This window comes from Mustela putorius, unplaced genomic scaffold (genome assembly GCF_011764305.1).
Source record: "Mustela putorius furo isolate JIRA1106 unplaced genomic scaffold, ASM1176430v1.1 tig00000551_pilon_pilon_pilon, whole genome shotgun sequence".
NCBI lineage: Eukaryota > Metazoa > Chordata > Mammalia > Carnivora > Mustelidae > Mustela > Mustela putorius.
This window is the reverse complement of record NW_025421412.1, coordinates 3,772,564-3,785,467: the sequence shown is the minus strand read 5'-3', so window position 1 is coordinate 3,785,467 and position 12,904 is coordinate 3,772,564. Positions and strand designations below refer to the sequence as shown.

The following is a 12,904-nucleotide window of genomic DNA, read 5'->3' as shown; positions in this document are numbered from 1 at the left end:
CCTGTAGCGTGATGTCCCGTGTCCTCACTGACCCCGTCCTCTGAGCTCTCCGTGGTGTCCCCCTCCCCCACATGCTCGTCGCCCCTCACTGTCTCCCACATAGTCCTCCTCACCGCTTTCATGCTGGATAAACCACACACTCGTCCTCCAGGAGACTGTTGCTAAATCCACTTGGCTTATATTCTAGACTCCCATTCAGCATTTAAAACTCAGAAGGTTTTGAGAAAATTTAGAATAAACCTTAAGTTATGGATTCTAGATACGTTATTATGGGTTTTTTTGATGTAGAGTAATTATAAGAGAAGGAATCATTTGGAGATCGGTACCCAGTGCCGGGATGCATGATATACTGGCCGCTCATTGGCTCATTCACTTATGCCAGTGCCCCCGTGACATGGGGTCAATGGACAGGAAACTGAGGCCCCGAGAATTCGGCAGCTCGCCCCAGTGGGGCCAGACCTCCCAGCCAGTCTGTGGAAGCCCAAGGTCAGTGTCTCACAGACTCCTGTTATGTGTCGTTCACTACACAGGTTCATGGTGGATTCTACTCAGAAATCAGACAGCAGGGGTGCTTGGGTGGCACAGTCAGTTGGGTATCGGGCTCTTGGTTTCAGCTCAAGTCCTGGTTTCAGGGTCGTGAGATCAAGCCCTGCGTCGGGTTCCTTGCTCTGTGCAGAGGCGGCTTGGGGCTCCCGCTCTCTGTCCTCCCCCTGCTTTCTCTCCTGCTCTCAAACAAATAAATCTTTTTAAAAATATCTGACAACATTTTATGAATGTTTTTCTAATAAATCTGCTTCATACTGTATTTGTAGTGTATGTGCTTTGCTATGAAAACTTTAAAGCACTGTGTTAATATTAGTTAATTCAAGATGAACAATTTCATTTGCTAAAAAAATAAACATTTGGGGGAAAGTGCTATTTATCTTCTGGGGAAACCATTGGTAAATATATTTAATCAACTGTCTGCTATTGTCAATGAACTGTTCAAAACTAAGGGCTAGAAGGGCTCTGGGGGTGGGGGCGAGAAGTGAGTCCGTCTATCCTTCGTGTGCATAGGGAGAGCCGGGAATGGGAGTGAGAAAGGACACCTGCGGACCGTGCCGCAGGGCCGCTCCCAGATATGCAGCGAGGACAAGAAAGGCCAAGGACTCACCTTCCTGGATGTTTTGATGGCTGAAGAGGGAGATGCCCAAGGGAGCAATGGTGGCGCCATGCCATGTCAGGTTACACTTGATCCTGGAGGATTGTGGTCTTTGAGAAATTCTTTGGTCACAAACTACCACCATTAAGAGAATCTGTGTTGTGAAAAGAGTTCAATTCTTAATTGGAGAAAGAACATATTCAAGGGGAAGCCCCTTGGCAGGTGGACAGATGTGGACAGACTCCTACTGAGGACAGCTTTGAAGGCGAGGATGGAAGGGAAGGAGTGAGGGCCCTTGGAGCCACATGTTGCCACTGTTGAGAGGGCACTGGGGTATGTCTGACTTCGCTAGGGAGAGAGATTTGGACAAAAGGCCCTCCGACTTCAGGAAGGCCATACTGGGCTGGGTGTGGGTTATCTCTACTGTCATCATGTCACCCCCATTTTAGAGGGGCTCCTCAGTCTCATTTTTCACCCCCACTGCACATGACATCAATGCGATGTCCTTCCTCGAGAGAGGACGACAGGAGTAGCCATGTCCACCAGGACTGTTGGTGCCCCTCGTGACATGTGGTTAGCTCTGGGGAAGAGGGTGACACACTAGATATTGGAACACATAAAAGATTTTGGGTACCATAGAATAGAAGGGACATTTGAGTGACACTCCAGACTATAGAGAAGCTTCATGGAAAGACAGTATGTTCAGTGACGTATACGTTTGAATCCAAGCCATTTAGTAACGGATTGTGTTATAATGGGGGAAAAAAAGACTCACTGTTGCTTTAATTACAGTTTTTATGGAAAATGCATTAATGGCTTTTTATCAAGACTGTGATACTGCTATTAACTGTGGAAACCATGATGGTGCTTTGGGGAACTGATGAGATTTCTGTGAGGCTGGTCCTAGAGCCCATCGTCAGAAGCAGAGACTAGAACAGTCTGCCCATGCCTATGGCATACCTTGTACTAACGAACTCACCTTTGCCATTGAGCTGGAAACAAGGTCACCTTCCAGCTGTGCATTTGTTCTGGTAATTGGCGTCTATGTTGACCTATCTGGCTTCTTAATCTGGATAGAAAAGGCTTTTCGGGAATGGCGGACACACTCCCAAGAGGCCATTGTAGAAAGAGAAGTTTAATGTCCAGAGTATAAACTTTGCTTTAAGCCCATGGGCCCTAATGAGATAAAAAAATAAAAGTTACATGAACTGGTGCCTCCATGAGCCTGGTGAAGTAATTTCTTTTTATTATCTTGCCCTGTAAAGGGTATACAAACTAAGCATTCGGAAACAACAAACTGTAAGAACATGTTCCCCTTTCTGAATACTTAGGGCGGCTGTAATAGGAAATCTCGTTGACAGACCGGGAAGAAGTCTGAATCTGAAGACAAAGGCCACCGATCCTACCTAAACCAAGGAAGGCCAGAGGGCAGTGGATGTGTCTGCGTGGACTTTTATGGACGTTAGCGTTTGAGATACGAGTGCAACGCTCCGGTGTTGGTTCACGGTGCGGACGGAGCACGCGCTCTAACTGCCTACTCTTTCCATTTTCCAGCACTCCGGCTCCTGAAGGAGGGCGCGGATCCACACACTGCCGTTTCCTCGGGAGGCTCCCTGCTGCATCTGGTGAGAACCTTGGACTGGGACGCCTGGGGGTCAACACAGGGAGGAGAATCAGTTGTGGGTTCAAAATCCAATAGCCAAATGGACCTCGTTTTTTTTTTTTTTTAAGACTGTTTATTTAATAGAGGGTGCAGAGAGCATGAGCAGGGGGGGAGGAAGAAGCAGACTCCTCACTGAGCAGGGAGCCCCATGCAGGGCTCGAACCCAGGACCCTGGGATCAAGACCTGAGCCAAAGGCAGAGGCTTAACGATGGAGCCTGCAGGCCATCCTCCAAATGTATGTCTGACAGATGATCCTCAAAACATGACACTTTCAAATGATCAGGCATGGATAATGAGCTGCAGTATTTTCTAATTACTACATTGGAGTTTGTAATTAATTTTAACAAATGGAGTTAGAACTTCTGTCCTAAAGAAGATACTTCTGAAAATAAAGCAGATAACCTTGTATCTACTCTAGACTGTTAGGCAATCATTCTTTTGCCTCTGCACTTTGTCTTTCTGGCTGCAGTGGATTTCCTCTATTCTCTGCTTGTGACCAGGCACATAAAAATGTGAATAAAGCTCACCTGCATTCTTTTGGAGACAAAGCCTTGGATAGCTAAGTGAATCAACTAATAAGCGATTGCATAAACAAGAAAATATTATGTTAGGATCATGTGCCAGAAATTTTTGCTGGTTCACTTAAAAATTCAATAGTAGGATCAATTAAGTAGTCTTAGGACTGATGTAATGATTAAGACTTAATTTTGAAAAATATCAAAATTAATATAACATTCAAAACCTAACTCAGAGGCACCTCACTCAGGGGTGAGCTGTCTTTCTTTTGTCTTTTCATTGAACTCTGTTAAAGAAGGTCAGGCATCAAACAGCCCCAAGCTCTGGAACGTGCCCCCAGTTCTCAGCCTTAATTGCATGTTGGAATCACCCAGGAGCCGTAAAATGCGGACACCTGCCTCCCAACCCTAGCCAGGTCACCTGCCTCCCAACCCTAGCCGGGTCCCTGGAGATTCTGACATTTTTCTGGGATATGACAATTCAGAGCTCCCCCAGCTGACTCTGATTTGCAGCTGAGGCTGAAAACCACTGCAGACAAGAGAAACATGTACCTACCAAAGGCTCAAGATATCCAGGGGACACAGGCAATCACATTATGCGCTCAGCAGAATAGAAAAACAACTCAGAATAGTGATATAAGAGACAGTCTGTAGAAGAAATGTCAACTGTTTCTCTCCAGCTTTAATTGAGATGAAAAGAGAGATTTCTAGATAACTTTTTCCTTCTCTGGAGGGTTTTGGCTTTGAAGCCTCTCCATTTTGGACTCCAATCATTACGGGGCTTATATGAAACTGCTAAGGAGCTATGTATGCCTCCTTAGTTCCTAGATCCCAGGTCTAACAGTGATAAGAAATGCTAGCTTGACTAGGGACGTGCTAACAGCTTCGCACAAGCAAATCTTTTCCTCTTGGTTGACATGGTTATCTCCTACCAGGAGACCCAGTGATCAGCACGTTCAGAAGGAGATGAGGCCAGGCCTTGCTTTCTTTTCTTGGGAGTGTCTACACCTGCCTCTGTGCCCCCTGTTAGAAGAGGATCAGGAGAGAATTCGAACCCATGCCAATGGCTTTTGATCTTTTCTTTTCATATGTAACTTCATGTACATTTACACCTTTCATGAAGTTTGAGAAGATGCTTAAGCTCACTGAGGCTTGTTTTTCCCACCTGTGAAATGGGCATATTATCTGGAACACTGTGTTCAGAGTATTTACTGGGATGAATACATATCACAGCTGCATTGTGATGGTCAGAGAGAAAGGAGAAGAACTGGTCAGCCATAAGGTGTCTTTGATATGTTAGATATTGATCAATAGCTACATTACAGTGTATTATTTAGGATGCATTTTCATATAAATTAATTTTTTATTCACTGTAGTTCTGTGTGCTTGGGAATATGCCTGTGTGACTTTCCTCTGACAGAATATGCCTCTGACTGGAGACACAGACACACACAATGTTCTTGCCACATCGGTTCCCCAGTGATACCTAAAGGGGCTCATTTCAGTTTTCAGAGAGCACACGGTCCTTCTAATTCAACGACTGGAAGACAGACCTTCTCTGTAAACAAACGATGTGAATTCATTGTTAATATTGCCAACAGTGTTATTACTGAGCATGTGTGTGTATGAGAGAGAGACCCACAACTGTATATATAAAATGCATTTGCCTGTAATGAACATATAAAATGCCTTCTGCCAGGAGTCAAGCCAGTGGTTGCTTTCTGGTCTTCCGACCTACAGCCAGATGCCACTCTGTCCCTTCCCCTGGACCCCTGCCGCCCTGTCTTACAGCTTCATCCCTTTCTCAGGATAAGCAGCAGCCTCTCTCCTCTCCCGTCCCATCTTTGCCTACCCTGCAGGGTGCTGCCGCACAGAAGTCAGTTCAACCTCTCTGTTTCATCAGAATACTGCAGAAACTTCCCTTTCCACTCAAAGAAAAACCCAAAGTCCTGCATAGAGACATATCATGACCTGCCCTGGCCATGGCCCCACCTCGGTTCCTCCCCTCTTGTTCTCAGAGCTCCTTGCTGGGTCCTGCCGCCCTACTCCCTCCAGGTGCATCCCCCCCACCCCCCATCTTTTCCACTTGGAACATTGCTCTGCACGTGTCCACACAGCTCATGCCCTCACTCGTTTTGGGTCTCTGCTTGGAAGTCATCTAACAGAGCAGCCTTCCCTGGCTTGCCCTATAGGAAAGAACAGCCTATGACCACCACTCTACAATCAACTCGACTTTCATCTGGTGTCTAGTTTCCCCGTAGTGTGCAGGTGCCACCAAACAGATTATAGACTGATGTGATTACATCCTAGTTCTTAGACTGTCCCCCCTGTGAGAGCAAGAACTGGGCATAGTCTTGGCCTGTTGTATCCCCAGTGCCTAGGGGAGTGCCCAGCTCTTGGTACCTGCTCAGTAGACTTGTTGAGTAGGAAAGTTAATGCATTAACTACTTAATTAATTAATGTCTGAGGCCATGGTCACTCTCAAGGATGCAGAGATTCAGAACACATTCTCTGCCCATATGGAGTTTAGTTTTCCCAGGGAGGGAGAAGAGTAAACCACTGGCTATGGCCGACCTGGGGGGGCGGGGGGGTAAACAGGAGATCGTGGCAGAGGACCATGAAGAGGCCATCCTGCACTGGGAGAAGAGTCCTGACACTTTCTCCGACCCTCCTGATCAGACGCAATTACTCCTCCATCCAAGCTCTCCAAGCGCACGATCCTTGCTTCCTGCAGATCTTGTCATGATGGGCCGTGATAAATGGGTGATGTGTCTTCTCTCTCCGCTAGACTGCATTGTCAAAACCTGTGACTGTCTTAGGCACGCTTATATCCTTGGCTGGTCACGTGCAGGAAATGCTCACTAGGGTGTCCGTGAATGAACGGATAAACGAACGGGCCCCAGGACTTAAGGGCATCTTTGGCTAATGAGAGGTCGGTTATTTGAGGCCCAGATCACAGAGTAGACAGACTCAGAAATAGTGGAATCAGAAGGAAAACGAAAAGAGAGGATTCAAGGGAGAAGGCAGAGGGAAACACGTTCTCAACCCTCCGTTTGGGGCAGCTATGTTGCATTTTCATACCATCAGGCATGGGCTGCGAGCCTCAGACAAAAGGAAGGCAGGGCTGGGGAGCATGTGAGAAAGCCTGGGGACGGCCGAGGGACCCCAGGGTCAGCACCGAGTCTTCCTTTCCTGGGGTTCCTGAGTAAATAAAAGCAAATGAAAAATTGCGAGTTGCCAGAGAGACAAAATTACAGGGCTTCAACATGCCTTAGGTGCTGAAAAAGGCAATTTAGCCATCTGAAACATCAAGGGTGAGGGTCTGGGCTGTCAGCCCCACCTTTGGGGCATCCTGCGTTAGGAATCCTAATGTGTTATCCATGCCGAAGCTCTAATTAGAGATGCTTAGATCGACGCCTTTGAGAAAAAGGCACCATCTGTTTGTGTGGGCCATGGAGAAAAAGCAGTGGAAATTGTTGAGATTTCTAGAGTTTTGTTGATTTCATTCAGTTCTTCTTCATTGAGTTCTTGATTCCAAGAGTAGATTTCAGTGCATTTCTCTTAGAAGTACCAGGAGAACTTTGATGTTGGAGATTAACAATTCCCATCCCGCACAGGGATTTTGTTTTCTTTCAAAATTTTTGACAAATACTTCCAGATCAGCTTGTTTGCCCACCCTTCTGTAAATAATTCATGTATCGAACCTAGGGGAGATATCACGTCCCGTGATGGACAGAGGGGAGGTAAGGGCAGCAGCCGACAGCACAGATTTAAGTCTCGGGAAGACATTATATTTGTGAATTTGGAAACAGAATCACACAGGTATTGCTAAACCGCTGTGTGGGGGTTTAATGTTAAGACTTCTAATAAATAAGCTCTTGAGAAGGAGCTTCCAGTAGTGACCAAACCCTCGCGAATGGAGCATGAAACGCAAATTCTTTCAGTGTTGTCTTGTGACAGCAGCAGAACAGTGAGGCTTAAATGGAATGTGCTAGAAATAGACATTACTCTTTCTTTGATCTGGTGATGAGATGAGAGAGAAAGAGAGAAAGGGGGACATTCTTTGCAAAAGCAGAGAAAATCTCCAAGCTAGACCAGAAATTTTTAACAGTGACTCAGGCTGGGGAGAGGAGGCAAAGTCTTTTCCTTTTGACATGTGTGCTTCATGTGATCAAAGAAGTTAATGAACTTAGTTAAGACTGCATTTTTGTTAGAGGCTTAACACTACCTGTTTTAATCACTTCCTGCTCTTCCAAGAAGTTCTGGTGTCTGAATTGGCAGCTCATTGGGCTTCTCTCTCTGCATCTTTCAAGCTTTAGGATCTGGAAGAAGCCGAGATAATTAGCAAAATACTACAGTGGCAGCTGTTCCACATCTTTGTATCTTTTCGATGGAGGAGAGAATATTATATTTTGAAAAGAGTCAGAATATTAGGGCTGTGGAGGAAATGTCTAAAGAAAGATCTAATTTTAAAACTGGTCTAGGTGTTAGAGTGCAAAAGTGGTCAGGAGATACATGGACGTTTCCGAAGCATCTGGGTATTGACCGTGTAACTTCGCCTTCCTTTGTTCTCCCAGAAAGGAAGGGGGGAAAGCTGTGAGGGTAAGTGCTGGTGAGAAAATGCATCATTGCAGAAGAAAATGTGCCCTCTCCAGGGGCCGTTCCTGGGATTTTCTTGGGTGATGAGGACTGGGGGACATCCGTACAGGATGGGGCAACAGGAAGCGAGGAGGCAAGTGAAGGAGCAAGACGGACACAAAACGAGAATGTCCATGAGCAGGAGAGCCCAACCATGAGGTGATGCTGGAAAGGGCTGGGAAGCAAGAAGCAGTTTCTGTGGCCTGGAAATAGTGACTCTTTAAATTTTTTCCAAGGAAGTGATTAAGATTCAAATTTCTGGCTGGACTTTTTAACATCCAGCATCTCTTTGGTCCATGAGAATCGTGGCATCCGTAACTGGAAAGCCCAAGTCTAGGATCTTCGATCATGAGTACAGCATCCATCTAAATCTTGAATGAAAACCCTGACCTTGTTCTGTGTGGTGGGCATATTTTTATCTGGACTGCGTGGGTGCATGACTTAGGGGTAAGAAGGCAACAAAAGTGTGATTCCCTGAATGCCACCAGGGACTGAGGGGAGTGAATTTACCATTTTTGAGTAAATATAGCACACAGGACTGGTTCATTCAACAGCAAATTCTGAAAAATTCCTTGGTAAAGTTACCAGTGAGATTTGTGTTCTATTTCACCTGGTCTCTGCAACCACAGAACCCCATTTATAAAGAATTAGAATCTGGGCAAGGAATTTTTTATAGATGTCTTTGAACTGTGAGCTTTGAGAAAAATCCAGTTGACCAGCATTGAGAGAACAGAGCCTTTCTTCAGGGAAGCTGTATGTCTCAGCCAGAAAGGTTTTCACTGAGGGCTCAGTCTGAAACTGACCCTCTCAGAAAGACCTTCCATGAAAATGACAATTCCTCGAAGAGCCATTTCATTCCTCCTCCTGATTGTTTTGTTGTTTCCTACTTTGGGGTGCTCCTCTGAGATGGCCCCCATAGCTCACTGGACCTGTCCATCATACTTCTCTTTGGCTGCATTGCCCTCTTGAATTTTGAGGCTATTGACTGGGGACAGTATCTAGTCCATGACCAACTCTTTGGGTTGGCACAGCACTAAGCACAAGGGTAGGGTTTCAGTGAATTCTTAACGGATTAGGAATGTCTCCACCCCTCCCTCCTCCACCGAGTCCTTCAAAACCTGTTGAGAGTGTCCCATACTGGGGTGTCCAGTTCTATCAGGGTGTTAGCTACCCATCCACTGTGAATCTAGAATGCTCTGAACACCCTCAATCTCATTCAACTGGATTGTCTGTTTCCCAAGGATATTACTATGTCCTTAAACTTGACCTGTATATTGCCAAGTGCAGTGCCTGGAAGAGAGCATTGCCTGGTAAAATCTTGGTGATTCAAAGTGAGGCAAACTGAGATTGCAGCTGAAGGTGCAGAGTTTGCAGTCACTTAAAAGGATAGAAGTTCTATTACGATTTTAAAATTTCTAGATAGAAGACCTATTAGGATTTTAAAATTTCTGGTACATCTGAATCTCTTTAGTAATAGCTGGTTTTATAATTTGAGTTTGGTTCAATTGGTTGGAAGATATCTGTGCTTGGAATGCAGGTGGAAATAAGAGCTATAACTCAGCTCAGAGGGTTAGGTTATGTATGGAGAGGTAATCTGTAGGACAAGTATTTGCCAGAGAGAAGAAACACATCTTATTTGGCTTATGTCGGGATAAATCATGTAAGTTGAAGGTATCATTAGGTCAAAAATGCATTTAATACATCTAACCTACCAAACATTGTAGTTAACCTGGCTAAGCCAACATTAGCTTAACCGCTGGGCAAGATCATTGAGCACAAAGCCCATTTTCTAATAAAGTGTTGAATATCTCATGTAATTTATTGCACTCTCTACTGAAAGCGATACCACAGAATGGTTGCATGGGTACCGAGTGGTTGGCAGGGTACCACTTGTCTTTGCTCACGACAGCATGGCTGCCTGGGAGCCGCGGCTGCTGTCCAGCCTCATGAGAGGGGCTCGAACCGCATGTCGCCAGCCCCGGACATGATCCAAATTCAGAATTCTTTCACACCTTCATAACGTCAAAAACTCATAAGCTGAACCATTGTAAGTCAGAGACCATCTGTACATGAAAAGCAAAAATGATAAGTATGTTCAAGATGACATTATAATGAGTGCGATCCTTCAGTGTGATATAATGGCAGGGAAGTGGAAGTGATTTTGTACAGATCTCGGCACTGGCTGAAAGAGGTGGCTGGTGGGGATTGATGTTCAGTACAAGGGGCCATATGGGAGTTCTAGAGAGATTTCAAAGATTTTTAAATATTGCAGCAAATTCAAATTCATTTTCCTACTGAAACATATCTCTGTGTGTGTGTGTCTCTCTCTCTCTTTGTGTATCTCTGTCTCTTCTCCATCTGTCTCTGGTTGTAGGACAGTTTTTGAACCACTGGGAACCCGTAAATATAGGACAAGAAAAGTGGACAATGATTAATCCAATTTGATGCATAAGTCATGTTGCTTCCCCTCTCCTCTCCACTTCTGGAGGGTTCAGAGAGAATTTTTTTGATTAATAATGGAACTGTGCTTAGCACGTGATACCCACTCGATAACTGATATCGGGATCAAACTGAATGTTGTCCTGGTAACTCTCTGCTCATCTCTCCCACCCTGGTGGCTGTGAAATCTGCGCAGAGGAGCAAAAAAGAGAAGTGTGCCCTGAAAATATATAGACAGTGAGAAAACTAATGTGACAGGTTTGACCCATGTTTTAAAAAAGAAAACCAAAAACTTGGAAAAGATAACTTCCATGTGTGAACAAGGAGTTTAATGTGGGAATTCAGCATTTGTAGAAAACGTTGAATTTTCTGAGTGATAGATTTCAGAGTTGTTCAGGATATGGTCGTTAGCCAACCAAAAAACTAAAATACATAAAAGATCCCTTATGACAAGATGTAGGGAAAAGACAAAACATTTAAAGTTTAAAATTGTGTCTGTTAATTTGGTTTCTTTGGTTTTTAGGGTCTTTTCAGCTGAATCAATAATATGCATTGTATTGAGTTTGTACATCGAGAGACATTAATTACCTTTGGTTACAAACAATTCCAAACAGTGAAAGAATGCATTCCCTGAGAAGCTGTGGACTGCTGGTTAGTGTGGGGGGTGTTTGTTCTCACTAATCCTAGGCAACTCAATGAACAGTGTTGGAGGAAGGAGCTGTTTGTGGTGTTGCTCTCTAAATACGCGTTAGGAGGCAGAATGGAATGTTTTGATCACGATTGGGATATTGGGATTTAGTAATTTAGCATGAAGCCAGTCTTCGGGGTGGCAAGCCAGGGGATGGGAACTAATGTATAATGCGGTGGAGGTTTCTGGGGGCCTAGAGGGAGAGCCTTCTACACTTCCAGAGAGGGTGTGTAACCCAGCGTGACTGGTGTGCTCACTGTGGGACGACTGTGATTGTAGGGGATGAAAGTGGAGAACTCTGATGAAAGGGGAGAAAGACCTTTTTGGGAGAATAGGGCTAGGATGTAAGGATCGAGTGACTTTGAAATTAGCATATTAAGGTGAATGAATAGTGAATCTATCAGAATCGGTACGCTCAGGGGCATCTGATCGGCTCCGTTCATGGAGCGTGGGGCTCTTGATCTCGCTGTCGTGAGTTCAAGCCCCACACTGGGGTGTAAAGCTTACTTAAAAAATAAAAATTAAAAAAAAAAATCAATATGCTCAGAAACTGGCTAAGCTTTTTCAGGGCCAGATGGAAATTTACTTGCTCCGTGGAGGAGGCTGCAGGAGAGATGGTGTTTCCACAGAAATAGATTTAGGTTCTACGGACATTTCTAGGTGAGGAAGGCTTATTTGAAACAGACTAGGTTCCAGGGATTCGCTGGAAGGAAGTGCAGTGTGTGGACTTGAGGGACCTGGGGGGCGGGGTGCATGAAGAGATCTGGCAGTTCAAGGACAGCTTCACAGGCACGGGGTCCACATGGTCGCTTTAGGCTCCACTGAACCCATGCTTGGTTCCATACTCTGCTGTCACCCTCTTAAAATTCTTAGTCATTTAAAAAAAAATATATTTATTTATTTGAGAGAGAGAGACAGAGAGACCATGGGGGAAGGGCTGGGGGAAGAGAAAAATCTTAACCAGACTCCATGCTCAGCTCAGAGCCCGGCATGGGGCTCGATCTCATATCCCGAGATTATGACTTCAGCTAAAATCAAGAGTCAGATGCTCAACCAACGGGACCACCCAGATGCCCCCAAATTCTTGGTCATTTTTGAAAAAGGGGCCCCACTTTTTCATTTTGCACTGGGTCCCACTAGTTATGTAGCCTGTCCTGTCTGGACCTTGGAGACGCAGGGGATGGTGACAGGTGGATTGGGGGAGATGACTGCTGCGTTCAGAGCTCTCTGAAGGGGACCTAGTGGCAGTCCAGCCACCTTCTTGCTGCAATAAACTGTTGCCAGAAATTGGTTGAAATGATGAAGAACGGCCTAAATTGGGAGAAAGATTTGCTAGCTGGAAGAAAATCCTTTCCAGTGAGAATGAGGTTTACTATCTAACAATAATGTTGTAAGAACATTGTAACGGGAATGTTCAACTATCGTAATCTTTTCAGACAAGTGTGATTAGAAGGTATTTATTGCTGTCAAATTATTATTCATGATCCTCTGAAATGTGAGTCTAAAAATTACATTACTTGAGAGAGGCTGATACCATTTTCCACACTGTATCTAATTAACTCTTTTTTGGTAAAAGACAGGGAAGAGCCAAACTGTAGGTATCTTTGAATTGTAAATGTGGGTTCCTGAGGTGCGGGTGGAGGGGGTCTTGAAAGACAGGGAAGGAGGAGGTCCTATCACTGTTGATTCTGCAGGGAGTTATCAAAAAGATAAAGACAGCAGAGTACGTGTTAGCAGCATGTGAATTTCCTGAAAGAAATTGGATCCAGGCCCTAATTCTAAAACCTATTTATTGAGCCTTTAGATTCTGATCCTCATC

The 12,904-nt window shown here is 44.9% G+C and overlaps 1 protein-coding gene across 3 annotated transcripts in view; it reads left to right on the top strand.

Annotated features, from left to right (window-relative positions):
• Window positions 1-12,904, top strand: part of MYO16 (myosin XVI) — a 481,948-nt gene that overhangs the window by 87,787 nt on the left and 381,257 nt on the right. For all 3 annotated transcript variants that reach the window (XM_045081327.1, XM_045081326.1, XM_045081325.1), the window contains exon 3: window positions 2,696-2,766. In XM_045081327.1, the coding sequence (XP_044937262.1) occupies window positions 2,696-2,766 (71 nt within the window). The remainder of the gene's footprint in view (window positions 1-2,695; window positions 2,767-12,904) is intronic.